Here is a 17,995-nt window from a genome sequence, read left to right on the forward strand (position 1 = left end):
TACATCATTTAATCAGATCAAAGCATTTGTCTTTAGTTTCTTACAATATAAGGCGTAGTTTGTTGGAATACTATTCCAAATTCTACTTGCTTAGAATCCAAACAACCACTCCCAACAAACCTTAGAAACCATTAGTTTTACTGAAGAATCAAGTGACAGTTCCATGGCGTCCCACAGATCAATCCAGAGACTTGTGGGTTGTGTCCCTCTACCAGCAGGTGGAGATAGAGAGAACATGCGAGATTTGATGTATGTGGACCTGTGCAGCCAGCTGAACCTCAGTATTCTCTCTATCTAGCAGGTGGAGGGACATCTCTGTGTGTGCAGCTCTGGTTTGATCTGGCGACTGATGTCCTTTGGGCCTAGTTTAGCACAGACAGGGGTTGAGTGGCTGTTTGCAGCTTGTGGTATACACCTGGCCTTATCGGGTGTTTCCTTTCTCCTGACTAAAAAAGAAAAAAAAGTTAAGAGACTTTGTTTTTGTTTAATCATACGGAGGAACTAGACGTTTTGCCGAGTCAGTTTGGGGGCAGGCGTTTGTGGAGTATGTCACTGCCTTCTGAGGCGTCTAAGCGCTGCTCCCGGTGTAGGGGCCAGGGAGCAGCATCGGGGGAGTGTGAGTCCTGCCGTCGTCAGTCTGCAGCGGGTGTTCAGCGCGACGGGGGTTCCCCTCAGGTGTCCGGTGATTCGGAAGTGCACGGGATAGTTTCGGTGGTTTCCTCAGGGCAGTTAGTGCAGTGCGCGTTGGAGGACGCAATTTTTTCCCTCTCAGGTGCGACCCCCTCCGCACGCGGCGGTTGATAGACAAGAGGCGCAGCTCGCTTCCGTGGCACAGGCTTCGATGGAGGGAAGCAATGTACAGGGAGCAGGGTAGTCCCTTGCAGTTCCTTTTTCTCCGGATTTTGTTTTATTAATGCACAATGCCTTTCTTTTGAAGAAGTCAGGAGCTTCTCTTCAGGCAGCCCCGTCTCTTCCTCAGCAAACTTTGATTGCTGCACCCTCTGTCTTTCCTGCCAAAACGTCCCCAGGTGGAGATTTTGGATACCAAGGAGCTATCTGACACAGATGGCCCAGTTTTGTCTCCGGGCTCTCCCTCAGAATCTGAGGAGGGGGATGATCCATACAATGGCTGCCTGCCTTTTTCGCAGGAAAGAGCTTCCCTCCCTGATTGTTGGGGAAACTGAATCGTCAGGAGAAACAGTTCCGGTGCCCTCTATTATGTCTGGTACCAAATGGCCACCTTGTTCCTTTCATGTGCATGAGGCAATGAAGATCCTTATTTCGGCGCAGTGGGTTCTGCCGGACAGTGGGCTTAAGGTTGCTTAGAGCTATGTCGCATCTTTACGCTCTACCTGCTCCTGACTTAGACTTGCTGAAGGCCCCTACGGTGGATTCCTTAATCATAGCGGTCACTAAGAAAACCACTCTCCCTGTGGAGGGTGGCATGGCACTCAAGGACCCTCAGGATCGTAAGTTGGAGACTTGCTTGAAGCTGTCCTTTGAAGTAGCAGCCCTTTCCCTGCAGGCCTCAGTTTGTGGCTCCTAAGCGGCGCGGGCATGCTTATCGTGGGTGCAGAAAGCCTTCTCTCCGGAAGATCTCGTGGCTGTTTTGTCGGCCTTGGAGTCCGGTTTAGCCTTCCTTGTGGATCGTCTTTATGATCTTTTGAGGGCCTTGGCGAAGGAGGTTTCCCTAGTGGTCACCGCGCTGTGGTTGCAGCATTGGGCTGCAGACGTGGCCTCTTAAGTCACGTTTAGCAAGGCTTCCTTTAAGGGGAAAGCTTTTGTTTGGGACAGACTTAGAACAGATTGTGAAGGACCTTGGTAACTGTAAGGGCCAGAGCCTCCCGGAGGGCAGGTCCAAGTTTGTATGACCGGCGGGACCTAGACCTAAGTTTAGGGATGCACGGCGTTACCGTCCAGGTCGCGGGGCCTCTTTTCAGAGAGCAAGGTCTTCTCGGAGGCCTCAGCCCTTTCGAGGTGACAGGTGGGCCTTCCTGTCCGGTAACAGAAACCAGCCCGCAGCCAGGTCCACCCAATGATGGGGCCCTGGTCCATATCCAGCCGGTTATTGGGGGCAGACTGTTCCTGGTGGAGTGGACCAGGGTAACATCCGACGAATGGGTCTTGGAGGTTATCAGAGATGGCTACAAGTTAAAATTGGCTCTTCCGATGATAGACTCTTCTCGGGAATCTCCTTGAAAATGTCCCGCCAAGTTGTGCGTCATTCGACACACCCTCCTCAACTTACAGTGGCTGGGTGCCGTCCAGCAGAAAGAGGGTGCGGTCGATACTCCATTTATTTTGTGGTGCCAAAAAGGGCGGTTCTTGGCAACCTGTCTTAGATCTCAAGTGCATCAACAGGTCCTTACGGGTTTGGCTTTTCCGCATGGAAAACCCTCCGATCAGTGATCGCAGCAGTATAGCCAGGGGAGTTTTTGACCTCTCTCGATCTCAGAGGCTTATTTACACATTCCAATCTGGCCTCCCCACAGGCGCTTTCTTCACTTTGCTCAGTCGTCATTTTCAATTCAAAGCGATGCCCTTCGGTCTAGCCGCAGCGCCTCAGACCTTTTCCAAGGTCCTGGTAGTAGTGGCGGCCTATCTCAGGAAGGAAGGGATTCAGGTCCATCCCTATCTAGACTGGCTTGTGCGGGCGTCTTCTTTCGAGGAGAGTCGGCGGGCAACCGACAAAGTGGTTGGGTTACTTCAGTCGCTTGGTTGGGTGATCAATTTTCTGAAGTGCAGCCTAACGCTTCACCAAACGCTGAAATTCTTGGGGGTGTGCTTCGATACCCGAACAGGGATAATTTCTCTTCCTTCAGCTCGAGCACAGCGGTTACTCAGTTTTGAGTGTTCTTTCAAACTCCGAACCCGTGGGCTTCGGACTATGTACAAGTTCTAGGTTCCATGGCCTCCACCTTGGACGTGGTAAAGTGGGCCAGAGCTCACATGCGCCCCCTCAAGTGACACCTTCTGAGCCGTTGGTCTCCGCTCTCGAAGGATTACGAGATTCGGGTGCCATGTTCGGCTAGTCTTCACACAATCATGCACTGGTGGTTCATTCAAAAGAATCTGGTGTCTGGCATTTCTCTGGCAACCCCGGACTAGAAGATAGTGACCACGGATGCGTCATTGTCTGACTGGGGGGCTCATTGCCTGCAACAGACGGGCCAGGGCATTTGGACTTCGACGGAGGCGTCATGGTCCATCAACCGCTTGAAGTTACGGGCGATTCGTCTGGCCCTTTGGGAGTTTGTCTCTTCTCTGTGGTTGCCCAGTTCGAGTTCTTTTGGACAATGCGACGGCGGTCGCCTACGTAAACCATCAGGAGTGCACCCCTAGCGCGCGAGGTGACTCTGATCTGCCGTTGGGCAGAGACTTATCTCTTGACAGCGGCTCATATAGCGGGGTCAGAATGTGCAAGCGGACTTTCTCAGTCGCCACCAGTTGGAGCCAAGGGAGTGGACGCTTTCCCCTCTGGCCTTCGATCAGATAACTGCCCGTTGGGGGAATCCAGAGATGGACTTGATGGCCACAGCATTCAGTGCGAAGGTTCCCCGTTTCTTCAGCAGGGGATGAGAGCTGGGCTCAGAAGGCATCAATGCCCTTCTTCAACCTTGGCCTAGGGGCCTGCTCTATGCCTTTCCCCGTGGCCAATTCGCTTTGCCAGTCATCTCGGTTGAGTGAGCCTAGTGGCCCCGAATTGGCCCAGACGGCCCTGGTACACAGATGTGATCAGGTTTCTGTTCGATCGTCCTTTTCTGCTACCAGCATAGGACGGTCTCCTGCTGCAGGGGCCAGTCACGATGAAGGATCCCTCCCCCTTTGGTCTTACGGCCTGGCCCTTGAAAGGGCAAAGTTGAGAAGAAAAGGGTATCTGGACGCGGTTATCGCTACAATGTTGTAGGCTCGGAAAAGATCCGCCTCGATAGCTTAAGCTAGGGTGTGGCGTACCTTCGATTCGTGGTGTGCAAGTTCGAGATTGTCAGCGGCTTCGACTTCAGTATCGGTTATCCTCATGTTTCTTCAGGAGGCTGTACAAAAATCATTCTCGTTGAGTTCTCTTAAGGTGCAGGTGGCAGCTCTGGCATGTTTTAGAGGCGTCCATCGCCTCCCACCCGGATGTGGGTTGTTTCGCGAGGGGCGTAAATCATTTGCGCCCTCCTCACGTGCCAGTTCTGCCATCTTGGAACATTAATCTAGTTCTCAAAGCGCTGCAGCGTCCTCCTTTCGAACCCTTTTTCTAGTAGCCATTTCTTCTGCTCAGAGAATTTCAGATTTGCAGGCCCTTTCTTGCAGACACCCCTTCCTGCGTTTTACGGAGGCGGGGGTATCGATTAGGACAGTTCCTTTGTTTTTGCCCAAGGTGGTTTCTCATTTCCACTTGGGGCAGTCCCTGCATTTGCCGGCCTTCTGCCGGGAAGATTAAGCAATTCCAAACTCTTCGCTGCCTCTATGTGAGACGGGATCTTCTCAGGTATTTGGAGGTGATGAATTTCGTCTTTCTGACCATCTCTTTGTCCTTTTTGGATGCAGTAAGAAGGGTCATATGGCGTCCAAGGCCACCATAGCCCGTTGGTTGTGGGAGGCCATCTCTTCCTCCTGTGTAGAGTCCCGTTTGGTTTCTCTGGAAGATATCTGCAGGGCAGCTACATGGGCTTAGGTCCATACATTCACTCGTCATTATCGGGTGGATGTGGCAGCTCGTCAAGATGTAGTGTTTGTCTGCTAGGTTGGGGGTGTCCCGCCCTACTTGAGGACTGCTTGGGTACATCCAACAAGTCTCTGGGTTGATCTGTGGGACGCCATGGAAGGAAAAATTAATTCTTACCTGATAATTTTGTTTCCATTAGTCCCAGCAGATCTGTCCAGAGGCCCCCCCCTGTGTTTACTGTCTGCGGTTTTGATGCGGTTGGTTAGTTTTTTTCGGGTTCCGTTGTTCTGAATGTTCGTTTGATTAAAAAAAACAAAATAAATAAATATAGAAGTGGTGGAAGTATGTTGGGCAATTAGTCTGACTGTCAGGAGAGTTTTCTATTGTTTCCATTCCACTGCTTTGGTATCGTTTATACTGAGGTTCAGCTGGCTGCACAGGTCCACATACAGCAAACCTTGGAGGTTCTCTCTATGTCTACCTGCTGGTAGAGGGACACAACCCACAAGTCTCTGGATTGATCTGTTGGGACTAATGGAAAGAATTATCAGATAAAAATGAATTTTTCCATTTGTCTTACTTCTTAAATGATTACTGATTTAAACTGAAGAATTCCCCTCACCAATTCTGAATTCTGACCATGAAAGCATTTAAACATTAGGGAAGCAATTTTAAAATAAATCCTATGATCAATCTTAAGCCAGTGTAACTTAGGTGTGGCCTCATGGAATTTACCCTTATTAAAAATGAGCCTTGCTGAGGTATTAAGCAATAATTGAAGCCGCTTCCTTTGTTGCATATTAATAGAATAATACAAAGAGTTACAGTAACCCAATTAAGTGCTTATTCCTTATCTGCTCCAGACCGTTCCCCAGTAGTAGTAAGTAGGTGTATGCCATCCTACCAGCAGATGGGGAGACTGAGAAACACTAGTATTGTCACCTTGTTAGGTCCTGTGCAGTCCTGGGCCACTCAGTATTTCTGAGTCTCCTCAGCAGATGATAGGTGAGTACTGTGCAGTCTTGTGCTAGTTGATTTTCCGCAAAAAAACCCAAACTATATTTATTCTAAGCGAGCTTCTATCTGTTATTGATTTGGGGTACAACGGAAAAAATGAAAAAAACAGCATGTAAGCAGTTGTCCCCACTGGCTCCGGCCTTCCCCAGGCCAGCCCTCACCCTGCTGCATTCTGACGCCAGCAGGGACCGGTCCCCTTAGGCACATGCACACGCCGAAGCAAGGAATTTAAAGGGCCAGTGGCCTCAGGCAAATGCCAGCGTCCCACAGATGGCGTCACCTGGCCACAGAATTTAAGGCATTCTGACCCTCCTACTGCTACTACTTCTAATCATTTCTGTAGTGCTGCTAGTCATATGCAGCACTGTTCACATTATATGCAGGTACTTTTTCTGTCCCTAGAGGGATCACAATCTGTGCTTTTGTACCTGGGGCAATGGGAAGGGCAAGTGACTTGCCCAAGATCACAAGGAGCTGCGGTGGTAATTGAACCCAGGTTGCCAGGATCAAAACCTGCTGCACTAACCATTAGGCTACTCCTCTACTTTCAGCCTTGAATTTGCAACTGCCTGCCTGTCCAGCGTAGTAGCTAGTCCTGCATTCCTGTTTCCTGCCTCAGTGTTCTTATTTCCAGCCCTGAGTTCCTGTCTCCTACCTCAGTGTTCCTGCATCCAGACCAGCCCTGCATTCCTGTCTCCTGCCTCAGTGTTCCTGCTTCTAGTCCAACCCTGCATTCCTGTGTTCCTGCTTCTAGTCCAACCCTGCATTCCAGTCTCCTGCGCAGCCTTGGTGTCCCTGCCTTTTCAGAGCCATCCCATGTCCCGGTTCTGCTGGGCCTGCCCCCAAGGGCTCTTTTCAGAGCCATCTGTTGGACTCCTCCAGTCAAGGAGTGACTTGTTTGCTGTCCATTGGGTCCCCCCTGACCTCTGGGTTGGGAGTCTGGTGCTGGCCCAATTGCTCACCCACCTAAACTCATAAAACAGTAAATCTCACTTTTTGAGACATTCCACCCTTGGCATCTCTGGCTTGTTCAACAGATGAAACTGTACAAGCGATTGAAAATGACTTGCCCAACTTCCCTGGTTTTTAGCCCACTGCTGTAAAGCTCGTTTACAAAAATTAGAAAACTGGTCTGTTTGACAGTTCAAATTTAATGCGGAGGGAGGGCCAAGATTTATTTTATTGTTGTTTTGCTGCATTTATATCCCACATTTTCCCACCTATTTGCAGGCTCAATGTGGCTTACAATATAATACAACTACAATCACATTGATGGAATAGAGAATCAGAGTATATATAACAGATAAGGTGCATAGGAGTATTATGGCAATCATATTAACGGAGAAGAATTTCAGAATTATTGCTATTAAGGTTCATACGAAAATTATGCTGATTAAGAAGTGGGTAAGTGGATAACATAATATCAGGACAAGGTATAATTGTCAGTAATTAGGATAAATGGATAACATAACATAATGATATTAGGACAAGGTATAATTGTCAGTAATTAGGATAAATGGATAACAATGATATCAGGACAGGGTATGATTATCAGTAATTAGGGTGTAAATACAATAGGCAAAATAAAAGAGTTGCAATATAAAATTGTGTCTGGTGTAGTTTGAGTCAGATCGTTATGAGGGATCCATTTTGTACACTTTTTTGAACAAGCAAGTCTTCAGTAGTTTCCGGAAGGTCATCAAGTCGCGTGTTTTTCTTATAGTGGTTGGTAATTCATTCCATCGTTGTGTACAGATGTATGAAAAGCTAGATGTATATTGATTTGTATTTGTAAGATGATGGCACTTGATCAACTCTCTCACTGATTTTCTGTCTGATGGAGAAAGGGAAGGGTAAGTGATGAATGTTTCCCCTGGAGACCCTGACTACTCCATTTTCTGGTCCTATAGATGCTTTCGTAGAGCATGGAGGAATTTACCCTTAGTCCGGTAAGCCTTTGCAGCTTGTGGCTGGGTCGGAGACAGGTGGAGCAGCAAACACCGCAAGCATGAATGTCATACTGAGCCTGGATCTGGAAGCGTCAAGCCACCGCATCCAGAGGTGGTGGTGGTTGTTGGGTTAGCATGAGGTGGTGAGACCGGAGCCGTCCCACTGGAACAAAGCTGCAGCTTCTTTCCGGAGTTCAGGATGATAGAGAGGAATCATCAGTAGAGCAGAGATTTCTAATTTCTGCAGAAACCATGCCTGATGATACGTTCACAATTTCTGGAGCTTCAGATCAGCTTATATCTCAGTTTTCCTTTGAACTTCGATGCCCTGAACATTTTACCTTGGGAGAAATCTGGAAGATGATTCAGGAACTTGGCCAGGTGTTAAGCCCACAAGTACATTCCCTTTGAATGAAAGTTTAATCTTGGGATACTCAATGGATTGTGTTAAGGACATAGCTTCTTTAAAACATATTGTAGAAGATAATAAAGCTAGTCTCTGTTATTCAGAATTTGGATGCAGCATTAATTAATACTAATCAATACTAATTTGAGAACTACGGTGGAAGTTTTAGAAAATGAAGTTAGAGCAATAAAATTGTCTTAAATTTCTTAAACTTCCTTTGAGATCTCGTGAATTACTTATTCAATATCTGAGGTACTAAAGGTGCCACCTGAAACTATTCCTTGCCTTCAATTAAATCTCTGCCCATTTCTTCTCTCTGTGAAGGAGGCCTGTATATTGCACCGATGTAAGTACATTTGCCATTTTCTCTTTCCAGATTGACCCATAGTACCTCTTCCTTACCCTGTAGGTCCTGCAATTGTGTGGCTTTAATATTATCTTTAACATATAATGCCACTCCCCCTCCCTTACCTACTACCCTGTATTTTCTGAATGATTGTTCCAGTCATGGTTCTCTGTGAACCATGTCTGTGATCGCCACTAAATCCAAATTGGCCTGTTCCATCACAGCCTCAAGATCTAAAACCTTATTTTCTATACTTCAGGCATTAGTATATACTGCTTTCCAGAAGTTGCCCCTTTTTCCTGTTTGTGTAGAGGTTTTTAATGCTTCACTTACCTGAGGATTTGTACTTATCTAGGGGCTTTGATCCCCCTTCCCCAATGATTCTAGTTTAAAGCCCTCTTCAGTCGGTTAGCCAGTGTGCTGCTGAAAATACTTCTTCCCCTCTTTAATAGATGGACGCCATCTCTGTTCAGTAGCCCTTGGAAAAGTATCCCATGGCCCAGGAAGACACAATGCTCTTGATGACACCATCTGTGCAGCCACATATTCATCTCCAGGATGCGAGCTTCTCTGCCTTGGCCTTTACCCTCAACAGGGAGGATCGACAAGAACACCACCTGTGCACCTGTCTGCTTCATCCTCTCTCCCAAAGCCATGAAGCCACTTTTGGTATGTTTGAAGGGGTACCTGGTAGTATCATTTGTGCCAACATGGATGAACCGCATTGGATAATAGTCTCAAACAGGTCATGCAGTTTGATCTTTTATGAGAGTTAACTATCTCTTCAAGTCCTAGAACTTCAGAGACCAAAGTTCAGACATTGGCTGAAAGTACTTATGGGAGTTTCCTTCTCTCCTTAGGTCCATCCTCTCAGTACTGGTCATTGTTGGTCTAAATTCAGAGATCAAGGACAATACTATTGCCAGCTCCCCCTCTTCCTCAGGAAGGTAGTCTTGGATGGAAGATTTAACTCGTTATCCCCTCGTTGCAAACTGCAGTGTTCTGACTGTTCTTCATGGAACCGTAAGCTTGTTCTCCACTGATGGATGAGCAGGCACCTGTTTGCCTTATGACCATTGTGCCCTCATTGCTTACAGAATCATCTGGAGAACCAGAATATACTCATGTTGTTTCAGACTTGAAAACTTTGTTCAGTAATAGTGACCATGCATCCGGAACAGTTTTTAATAGTCTTGCCACTCCATTCCTGTTTGGTTTTCCAATGCATTTCATTGTCTATGAGCAACTTCTCCCTAAGCTTGATCTGAGAATTTTTATTGGCTGCACCATTTAAATTCCCAAGTAGGACTGCATTCTTATGGGATCATCTGGTTGGTTTGAGCCAGTGTTCATTAAAACACCAAGAGATAGCAATCCATTTGCTACACTCCTAATCTCTTGGCTGAGGTGTCAGTCTCTCCTAGGGCAGGCTAGTTGCTTGTTGAGGCCTACACTTTTAGGTGTGACAATGTCTACAACTCACTGTAAGCTTTCTCATGGAACATCAGTATTGGGACCAACTGCATGTGGCCTAATCAACAGTAGTGTCTGTAATTTTAGTCTATTGGTCTTGGGCTCACTCGGTCCCTTACATAATTCTCTGTTCTTCCACAGGTCATCACATTCCTAGAGCTTTGAGTCTGGTCTGCCGTTGTAGTTCCTGGTACAGTGCAGTGTAAGGTGGTGGTTTTGGTTCAGCATTCTGTACTGAGGTGTCAGCCTTGATGCTCCCAGTAGTTAGAAACATCAGATTCCAAGCAGTTGACTGGGATGCAACTAATGGGATTGGATGGCACAAGGAGCTTGGTCTCGGTCTGCAGTATTCTGATTCTTCAGCTCTCAAGTTTTGCGCAGTTCAACCACTGCTTCAGGCCTTCTGCTTTCATTTTTATTTATTTACACTTGTATACCATTTTCCTGATTATTCAAAATGGTTCACAAGCATATAATAGGCAGAAATGAAAAGTAAAATTACAGAAAGGAAGAGCCCCAATGGAGTTTTTCTCTGAAGACCGTGCTGCCAGTGCCTTAAGTCATAAGGATATAACGAGAAGCATTCTTTCCTTCTGTTTGAAGAATCATTGCCAGAACACAAAATATTCAAGCAGAATTCCAGTTTGGCACTTAACATTTTTGATCCAAGGTAATGGCATCTGCCTCCTCCCGCCTTTTGCACTAAAAGGTTTGAGACTGTCTGTTCTAGTCCCCATGGTGTCAGAGGCCAACTTTTTCATTTCTGGAAATTAGACTAGTTCTGAAGGTCTAGAATTGTTTCTGTTGCCCTAGCTGCATAGAAAACTGTGGACTATATTCCAGTCACCTATGTTAGATTGAATGCCCTCCCCCAGATTAGTCTGATAGCACTGGACTAATCATGGAGATTTACGCTAGTCGGCTTAATCTGTCATTTCCACATCCTCAGTTCTTCCAGTAGAAGAGATTGTCTCCATTTTCTCTTATGGCTTGACTTTTGACCAGTCACGCTTGAAGCACTGTAGTTTTGAGGAGCATGCCTTTGCCATGCTTTTTAGTCTTGGAGCTGCCTTCCTACTTCCATGTATTAAGATTTTGGGTAATCTTGACAAGTCATACGCAAAGGAGACAATAACCCTCTGAGTCTTTCTCTCGCATATATCTATCCAAACAGCAAGTAGAAATAACTCCGGGATCCATGAAAGTTCAAGGTGTAAAAGGATGATTGCAAAGGTTCTTGTAGACATTTCATCTATGTGTGGGTAACATACGTTTTCTAGGTGGGTCACTATATGTCATCCTGGGGTTTTTTTCCCCTGTCCTGAATGAAGTTTGATCTGCTGCTTAAAGCTTCCTTCCTCACACCCTGCTGCTGCTCCCCCCCCCCCCCCCCCCCCCCCCCCCCATTTGAAGTAGTGTCTCTGAAGAATCTCGCCCTTAAGTATTTCATACTGATTTTTATCTTTTCATTAAGGAGCTAAAATGTTAACCTTGCATATATCTCCTTCTCCAATTCCTTGAAGCAGGTATTTTGTTCAGAATGATTGTGTCATTGTTTTCAGAGGTACTGACCTCCTTTCTGGTAAATCAAATTTTGCTTTTGCTTCTCGTTTGTTGTGTACTTTAGAAGTATATTAAAAGTGACTAAAGAATTTCCAAGTTTTGGGCAGATTGTTTTTCTCTTTTCAAATTCAAAACAAGCAAACTGACCTCTCTTCTGTCATTGCCTGGTAGTCAAAGTAACTTTTTATAAATGTGTATACAGTGCAGTCTGCTTAAGTGCAAGTGTCTGGGACCAAAGAAATACATGCAGTTAACTGGAGCATGCACTTAACCATTGTTACACAAAGAAGCTTGACATCTGATAAACATATGTACAGTGCCGTTTTATACTGTTTATAGTCTCCGTTAACTGACGTTATACAGTCTCCGTTAACTGACGTTAGGCTTACTTGAAGTAGTCAGTTATAGTCCTCTGTACACTCGTGTCTGTGAGTTCCATAGTCTACGTCTGCCAGACGGTAAAAACTGTTATTGCACTGACATCCAGTGGCCTCAAGATACGCCTGCACGGTGTTGAGACTCTCCAGCGCTCTTGCAAAAGTGACAGGAGGTTGTTGAATTTCGTCAGCATGTGCCTCGCTGCTCATTTCATCATCTGTTTCATCAGCTGCCTGCGTGCAGACACATCTGGACGTCAGTGCTGTCGTCAGCTGTTTGTAGATCGTAATCAACAGCTACGTAGTGATGAAACTCCTCTTCAGTAACACCGGCTGGGATGTCAATAGTCTATTCATCTGAGGCGTTTGCAACAGCTGCATCTGTTTCGTCCCTCTCCACATCCCTAACAAAGCTTGCCCGCTTGTAGCAGTTCACAATGGTTACCTGTGTATCATAATTCCAGGCTTCTTTCTGCATATGTAGGGAATCCAACAGTGATAGATTACGAGCCAGTTCAACAGCACATTTATCCTTGCCAGTCTGGTCATCCATAATGCTCATCAGACGACGTAGCACAAGAGCCCGATAATGTTGTTTGAAATTGGCTATTATGCCCTGATCCATAGGTTGGATCAGAGAGGTAATGTTTGGTGGCAGGAAGACCACCTTGATGTTAGCCTGACATCATCGCTGTGCGCTCACAATTATCACAAAGCAACAAAATCTGACGCTTTTGTGCCCGCACTCTAGTGTCTAACTTCTTTAGCCACTGCTTCCAAATTTCCCCAGTCATCCATGAATTTGCGTTAGCCTCGTATGACACAGGAAGTCACTTAATATTCTTGAAGCATCGGGGCTGTTTGCTCTTTCCAATGACGAGTGGTTCCAACTTCTCACTCCCATCCATATTGCAGCAAAGGAGGATCGTCAGTTGGTCCTTCGACGCTTTACCTCGTGTAGTTTTGGCTTGTTTGAATGCAAGTGTTCCATCAGGAATCACTCGCCAGTAGAGACTGTTTTCGTCAGCATTGAAAATGCAACAAATTGCAAACTCGTTCAAGATGGTAGGAAGAACTGAAACAACCCAATTTTCAGCACCAAAGTCATCCGCGTCTTGTTTTTCACCATTCTGTTTTTTGAATTTTGTGTTGTTCCTCTCCTTCCATCTTTCCAACCATCCAACAGTGGCTTTGAATTCAGTTAGTTCAAGACTTTCAGCTAGCTGATTAGCTTTCTCCATAAGCAGTGGACCACTGACAGCAAACTATCTGCTCCTGACTTGAGAGAACCACCGAAGAAGAGCATCTTCTACCTCCTCAGCTCTTCTCACCCATTTTCGGTTCTGTTGTGGATTTGTATTGTTTTGCCAGTCTTCCAGAAGCTGGTCGTTCTGCTTCAAGATAGTGAAATTTGACTGGGATTGACACCATATTCCTTAGCAATAGATGCTTGACTGTATTTTCTAATTTTTTAAGAACTTCTATTTGTTAACCAGTGTTAGCCTTACAGTTGCGTTATGACGATGACCCCAGTGTACACTCTAACAACATTCGTTCACTTATTCTTCCTGTGGCAGTTAAAGGGGTGGTAAATTTGAAATCTCGTTGGTTGTCATGCGCCAATCGGCTTCCATATTCCGTGCGCACGATTATGCGGAGTGTTTCCTGCAGAGGAGCAGTCTTAAACCATGCACATAAGCGAAGCTTGCACTTATCAGTGGTGCGCTAAACCAAAATTTGTCCCCATAGTAATTGATGGCGCCAAAAACGGGACCGAAGTACGGCATGCAGTTAAACAGAGCATGCGCTTATCCGACGTGCACTTAAATGGAGTGCACTGTATTTGATTTCATAAGGAGGTGATCATCTAAAGTTGCAAAACTTTCTGCCAGAGGTGTTCAACCTCATGAGCAGAGTTGCGAGCAACAACCTCTAGTTAGCAGCTATAGATTGGTGATTTTGTCGTGCCTTTTTTGCATTTCCAAAGCAGCATTTGCTCCTGGTAGGTGTGGGCATGTGACACTACATTGCATTTGGGCCCAAATTTATTTGCTCAGATTTTGGAGTTCCACCCATCTTGAGAATTGCTTTGGTACATCCCACAGGTTCTGGAGTGGTCTGGTAAGGATGCTAAGGAAGAAGTTAGATCTTAGCTGCTAATTTTCTTTCCTTTCGTCCCACCAGACCAGTCCAGAGGCCTGCCCTAGCTTATAAATAGTTATTGAATCATTCTGCTTTCTCTGATGTTCTTTTCCTGGTAGTTAATAACCATCAAGTTTGTTCTGAGATTCAATTGGGCAGACATAGGTACATTAAGTATGTCTCCTCAAATGGAAGGGATAATGCATAATCCATTGCTTTGCCATTCGAAATACTGACTATCTAAGGCTGGACAATGACTTTAAGAGGTCAGTGTCGCACAACTATTTTGTTTATCTCCATCCGCTTGTCAAGTGACACAATTAGCAGGTTCTGCACTGGTCTGGTGGAAAGAAAATTAGCTGGTAAGATCTAATTTCTCCTTTAATATTCCTGCTTTATAAAGGCAATATAGGTGGCTATACCTTGTAAAAGGGGATTTCTGAACTATTCCTAATGGTGTATAAATTTAGACCTGCTCTAAAGAAGATGTACTTGGGTATTTTATAAAATAGATGTTCATACATTTTAACTCTCACCGCAGCTTTGACAAATTATTCCCCTTGGTATAGCTGACTGTGCAGCTTTATAAGAGCCAATTTCCTATGTATAAATCATGTTTTGCATGTGCAAAATGCGTTATTAAATTACCCCAATTGAATTTGTTTTACATGAATTGTTCAATTTTATTTTTTAAATGCATAGATTTTTGTGGGCAAGATTCCAAGAGATCTTTTTGAGGATGAACTTGTTCCATTATTTGAGAAAGCTGGACCTATTTGGGATCTACGTTTAATGATGGATCCCCTGACTGGCCTAAACAGAGGATATGCTTTTGTTACCTTTTGTACTAAAGAAGCAGCTCAAGAAGCTGTTAAATTGGTAAGTGGCTTTTCTTCTCTGGAATCATTTTGTATAAGGGTAACTCTTGTAATCATGCTTAATAAGCACATATTAAATTAGGAAGACCTTATTGTGCAAAATGGCCCTTTTTTAATATTTGTGTGTTTCAGCAGTACTTGGGGATGGTGTGTTGTTATAACCAAGACTCCATCATGTTTGACTGCCTATATGGCTGACATGGTGGAGACTTGACAACCAGTGTTTAAGCATAGGCAACTGGGGCCTATGCAGAATGGCAAGGGTGGCTGTGGCCACCTTGTGCAGACTAGATGGGCCATATACAGGTCTTTTATCTGCTGTCATTTACTGTGTTCTCAGATTTCCAAGGTCTCATGTACCATGAGATTTTATGTAGAGCGTTATAAATGAAGAAGGATGGAAAGTTGGCCTACTTGAACAAACGATAAAGCAGTTAGTAGATTAACATAAAGGAGCTTAATAGAAATACTTTTGTTTCCTTGTCCATCCCAACTGCCTCTTGAATTTAGGATCCAATAGAACTGGGTTGAAAACTGCTGTTAGTAGACTAATCGATTTATTGAGGCCTAAGATTTCAAGGACCAGCGTCCACTTCATCAGATGCGTTTGACAAGAATTGGACGCAACTCCTCAAAAGCACTTGCTTCAATAAATTTTACATTATAGATCATCAAAAAATGATGGAACAAAGACCTACTCCAGTTAGTATATCCTCACACAAATATAGTAAGTCAGATAATCGCACTCCACTTTGGCAATAAACAGCTATTGATATCAAGGAGTAAAAAGACCTCTCTGGTCTAAGTCACCCAAAAAATGGTGAGAGACCTTAAAATGCATCTGGTCAAAAGAAACCTTGATTCCTTAGAGTCCCTCCGGACTGGACCAGGATTAGACTGATGGGTTGTGCACGCCTACCAGCAGGTGGAGACTGAGAAAAAACTGACTCTAGAGAGCCAATAAGAGCCCTGGTCATGTGACCCTAGCCTCAGTATTTTCTCAGTCTCCCAGCAGGTAGGAAGCGAGCCCTTTTAGTCTCTCTCTCTCTCTTTCTCTTTTAGAGGTTAATAATAAGAACAACAATGCTACTTCTGTGCCTAGGAATTCTCTGTTAGACTCTGGTAGGATAGAGATTTCTTTTCCTTTTTCTTTTACAGCCTCTGGGGGTGTTAAACTTGGGTGTCCCCGAGTCCCTCCCCACTTTCTCCCCATCTCCCATACGTAGCTGGGAAGGGCTACCCTTTGTTTAGAAATGTGTATGTCTTTGGGAGAGACAGCCACTATAGCAAGTTAAAAGTACAAATATTTTTCCTTCCCCAGCATTTTAACGAGCAAGCTGTTTAAAAAAAAAAAAAATCCCCAGGCTACTAATGAGCAGGCAGCTCTGTGTTGTTCTTTTACTCTACAGCAATTTTCTTTTCTAAGTCAGCTCCTTTTAAAAAAAAAAACGATGTGTTGCTTTTTTGGGCGGAGAGAGCCCCATTATGCAGGAGACGCTGCAGCAGGTTTTTGAATAATAAAGTATGTGGACTTAAGTTGCATTGGTTTTCAGAAAGCTTATGATAAAGTTCCTCATGAGAGACTCTTGAACACAGTACTCGAAGTGGGGCCTCACTAATGAACGACTTGTAGAGGGGCATCAACACCTCCTTTCTTGTGTTGGTTATACCCCCCTCTTTATGCCGCCTAACATCCTTCTGGCCACGGCCATCAGTTTGTCACATTGTTTCTTCACCTTTAGGTCCTCGGACGCTAACACCCCAAGGTCTCTCCTGAGTCTAGCTTACTAATCTCTCCCTTCCTATCCGGTATCTCTCTTTTGGGTTTCTGCACTTCTTGGCATTTAATCTTAACTGCCAGACCCTCGACCATTCTTCAAACGTTTGGAGATCCCTTCTCATTGTTTCAACTCCCTCCAGGGTATCCACTGTATTGGCTATTTTCATGTTATCTGCAAAAGGGCACACCTTTCTTTCCAAACCTTTGCCAATATTTCTTATAAATATATTAAACAGAATAGGCCCCAGCACTGACCCCTGAGGAACTCCACTGCTCACCTTCCTTTCCTCTGAGCGGACTCCATTTACCACCACCCTCTGCCACCTGTCGGTCAACCAGTTTCTTATAGAGTTCACCACTTTCGGTCCTAAGTTCAAGCCTTTCAGCGTAATTCACGAGTCTTCTGTGGGGGACCGTATCAAAGGCTTTGCTGAAATCCAAGTAGATTACATCTAGCACACTTCGTTCAGCCAGTTCTTTGGTCACCCAGTCAAAGAAGTCAAGATTCATTTGGCAGGATTTTCCTTTGGTAAAGCCATGTTGCCTCGGGTCCTGTAACCCATTGGCTTCTAGAAAGTTAACTGTCCTTTCTTTCAGTAGTGACTCCATTATTTTTCCTACCACCGACATGAGACTTACCGGTCTGTAGTTTCCCACTTCTTCCCTGTTGCCACTTTTGTAAAGAAGTACCACATCCACTCGTCTCCAGTCCCGCAGAAACTCTCCCGTCTCTAAAGATCTGTTAAATCTTTAAGGAGTCCCGCTAGGACCTCTCTGAGCTCCTTCAGTATCCTGGGATGTATCTCATCCAACCCTATATTGTGGATTAAAAACTGGTTAAAAGAAAACAGAATTGGCTTAAATGGTCAGTATTCTCAATGGAGAAGAGTAGGTAGTGGCGTTCCCCAGGGGTCTGCTGGGACCGCTGCTTTTTAACATATATTTATAAATGATTTAGAGATGAGTAACTAGTAGGTAATTAAATTTGCTGACGACACAAAGTTACTCAAAGTTTTAAATCGCCAGAGGATTGTGAAAAATTACAAGAAGACCTTACGAGACTGGGCATCTAAATAGCAGATGACATTTAATATGAGCAAGTGCAAAGTGATGCATGTGGGAAAGAGAACCCGAATTGTAGTTATGTAATGCAAGATTCCACATTAGGAGTCACCGACCGGGAAAGAGATCTCGGCGTCATTGTTGATGATACGTTGAAACCCTCTGCTGAGTGTGGGATGGTGGCTAAGAAAGCAAATAGAATGTTAGGTATTATTAGGAAAGGAATGGAAAACAAAAATGAAAACGTTATAATGCCTTTGTATTGCACCTCGAATATTATGTTCAATTCTGGTCACCGCATCTCAAAAAAGATATAGTGGAATTAGAAAAGATACAGAGAAAGGCGAT

The 17,995-nt window shown here is 44.9% G+C and overlaps 1 protein-coding gene across 7 annotated transcripts in view; it reads left to right on the forward strand.

Moving 5' to 3' along the window:
* The window catches only part of SYNCRIP (synaptotagmin binding cytoplasmic RNA interacting protein), a 147,315-nt gene that overhangs the window by 58,537 nt on the left and 70,783 nt on the right, over positions 1–17,995 (forward strand). For all 7 annotated transcript variants that reach the window (XM_030199120.1, XM_030199123.1, XM_030199117.1 and 4 more), the window contains exon 6: positions 14,630–14,806. In XM_030199120.1, the coding sequence (XP_030054980.1) occupies positions 14,630–14,806 (177 nt within the window). The remainder of the gene's footprint in view (positions 1–14,629; positions 14,807–17,995) is intronic.

The sequence above is a fragment of the Microcaecilia unicolor genome, chromosome 3 (genome assembly GCF_901765095.1).
Source record: "Microcaecilia unicolor chromosome 3, aMicUni1.1, whole genome shotgun sequence".
Taxonomy (NCBI): domain Eukaryota; kingdom Metazoa; phylum Chordata; class Amphibia; order Gymnophiona; family Siphonopidae; genus Microcaecilia; species Microcaecilia unicolor.